Here is a 2,482-nt window from a genome sequence, read left to right as displayed (position 1 = left end):
AACACACACACACACACACACACAAACACACAAACACACACACACACACACACACACACACACACACAGCGCCCGCGCGCACCTATATGCACACACAAGTAGGCTTACAATCACATGCATAATATAAAAGAGCAGCAATATAAACAATAAAAATTAAAACTAGATGCCCGCTCAATGTTATTTTGATGCATGCTCTAAGATCGTAAGTATACTTATACAAGTTGGAAGCATTTTGACAGATGATGGTAAAAATGACCTTCTATATCTTTCTTTGTTGCAGATCAGAAGCCTAGGTCTTTTACTTCTGACTGATGTTTTTATTTGAGGGAACAAGGAATGTTTGTTGTCTAAAAAGATGGAATTAATTTTCTTAGTGCAAGCTGTTATGTACATTTCATCCAAGTAGGGGAATGTAGATGTTGAAACTTTACATGCTTTCCGTATTAGTCGATTTGATTCTTCTTTATCTTGTTGTCTTGTGTTCCTGGCCCATGCTGTTATTCAAAAATTGATCGTACTTTCTATGGTTGAATGGTGGAACATGGACATCAATGTTTTATCAACTTTAAAATACTTAAGCTTCCTTAGGAGAAATAGTTTTTTGTTCACTTTTTTATACAGGAGAGAAGTGTGGACACGCCAGTTGAGTTCGTTGTCTATTGTAACACCCAAATACTTATAATAGTCTGACACTTGCTCGATGTTTTCACATTTAATTTCGAGTGGCTGCAGGGGCAGTTTCTTTATTCTAAAATCAACAAAAACTTCTTTTGGTTTTTTTTTTCACATTTAAAAGCAGCTTATGATTTTCACACCATTCAGAAAAATTATGTACAGAATTCCGGTAAGCGGTTTCGTTATGGTCCGCCTGAATTAGCCTAATTATGATTGAATCATCTGCTAATTTATCAACTTGATATTTCTGTTGTTTATTCGGAAATCGTTCGTGTATAATGTGAATGAAACTGGAGACAAAACGCATCCTTGAGAGGCCCCAGTATTTGTTGTGATGTATGTCAATGAAGAATGTTTTAATTTTACCTCCTGGGTTCGGTTGGTTAGAAAATTGCCTATCCATGATATTAAATTGACGTTAACACCTATGTTTTCTAATTTCTTTAAAAGGATAGCTGGCTGGATAGTATTAAAGGCTGACGAAAAATCAACAAACAGGATCCTACAGTATGTTTTAGGCTTGTCTAAGTCTCCATATATGTTGTCAAAAAATAGTAGAATAGCGTCCACACTTCTCCCGTGACGATATGCGAATTGTAGAGAGTCCAGGATGGGTTCTATGTACGTTCGTAGTCTTTTTAGCACAATTTTTTCCAGACATTTTATAACTACGGATGATAAGGCTATTGGCCTTAGGTAATTCATTTAATTAATTTTGTCTTTCTTTGGAAGGGGGACGACTTCAGAAAATTTCAAATAGTGGGAATAGCATGTGTCAACAACGACTGGTTGATAATATGTGTGTAAATAAAACGAAGTTGTGCTGAACACATTTTCAGAATTTTGGGTTGCACACAGTCTGGACCACACGCCTTTCTCACATTCACACTTCCAAACACACATCTAACATCACGTTGTTCAACAACAACAGCATTATTTTCATTTGTGTCAGTGTTCACATATGGCAAGTCACACGGACTGCCTTTGTCAAAACGGGAGAAAAAGGCATTAAGTTGATTTGCATAGCTCTCTTCGTTGACATACATGGTTTATTTTTGTAGCCCACTATGGTCTTAGCCCAGTCCATGTTTCTCAAGAGTTATTTGAACAAACAGATCTTCCAGTTTCTTTTTATACTTCGTTTTTCTTACCAGATTACTTTCTTAATAGCCTATGACTTAGTTCTGTTCTGTAATGGGTTTTAGAAGCCTTTTTCTTTTTATGGATTAGGTCTTTGACCTATTGTTCAACTCACTCACCAGTGTGGTGTAGAAAGTAACAACCACGCAAACGCCGACCACGCACCCCCACAGATTCAACCCTGTCACTGTGGAAAACAGAAAAAAAGACAAAGAAAAGTATTAATCATGACGCGTTAAGGTCTGGACAACACCAAATGGACAACTTGTCGACCTCATTACACAGGAACTTAGAGGCGAATTGTTCTGATTTTTTGCATGTACTTCTGAATTCCAAAAAAAACCCAAATATCTGGATTTTCGTGCATATACGACAAATATAAACAGGTGTTTTCTATATAGTGATTAGTATTTATTTGCAGTCTGCGCAGGGAATTTTTCATTTGACCAAGAAGGGTAGTTAGGTGTTAGCTGTTTTGTTTGTTTACATTTTTTTTTGTTTCGCAGTGGCATCCAATAGACCAGTTTACTGACTTTCCTTTTTAGCTGCAGAAGTTCTAGACGAAATTATGAATGAATCGATACATTTGACAATAATCGGTGCAGACACCCGATGACGTAATTTTCCTCTAAGTTCTTGGAAGTTGGAAAATCATCTGCCTTTTTTG

General features: G+C 36.6%; 1 protein-coding gene across 1 annotated transcript in view; it reads right to left on the bottom strand.

Annotated features, from left to right (window-relative positions):
* The window catches only part of LOC101853856 (sodium-coupled monocarboxylate transporter 2), a gene marked incomplete in the record, with an annotated part of 40,645 nt that overhangs the window by 6,510 nt on the left and 31,653 nt on the right, over window positions 1-2,482 (bottom strand). The window contains 1 exon segment of the mRNA XM_013083354.1: window positions 1,935-2,002. Coding sequence (XP_012938808.1) covers window positions 1,935-2,002 — 68 coding nt within the window.

This window comes from Aplysia californica, unplaced genomic scaffold (genome assembly GCF_000002075.1).
Source record: "Aplysia californica isolate F4 #8 unplaced genomic scaffold, AplCal3.0 scaffold00227, whole genome shotgun sequence".
NCBI lineage: Eukaryota > Metazoa > Mollusca > Gastropoda > Aplysiida > Aplysiidae > Aplysia > Aplysia californica.
This window is presented reverse-complemented; position numbering and strand designations above follow the sequence as displayed.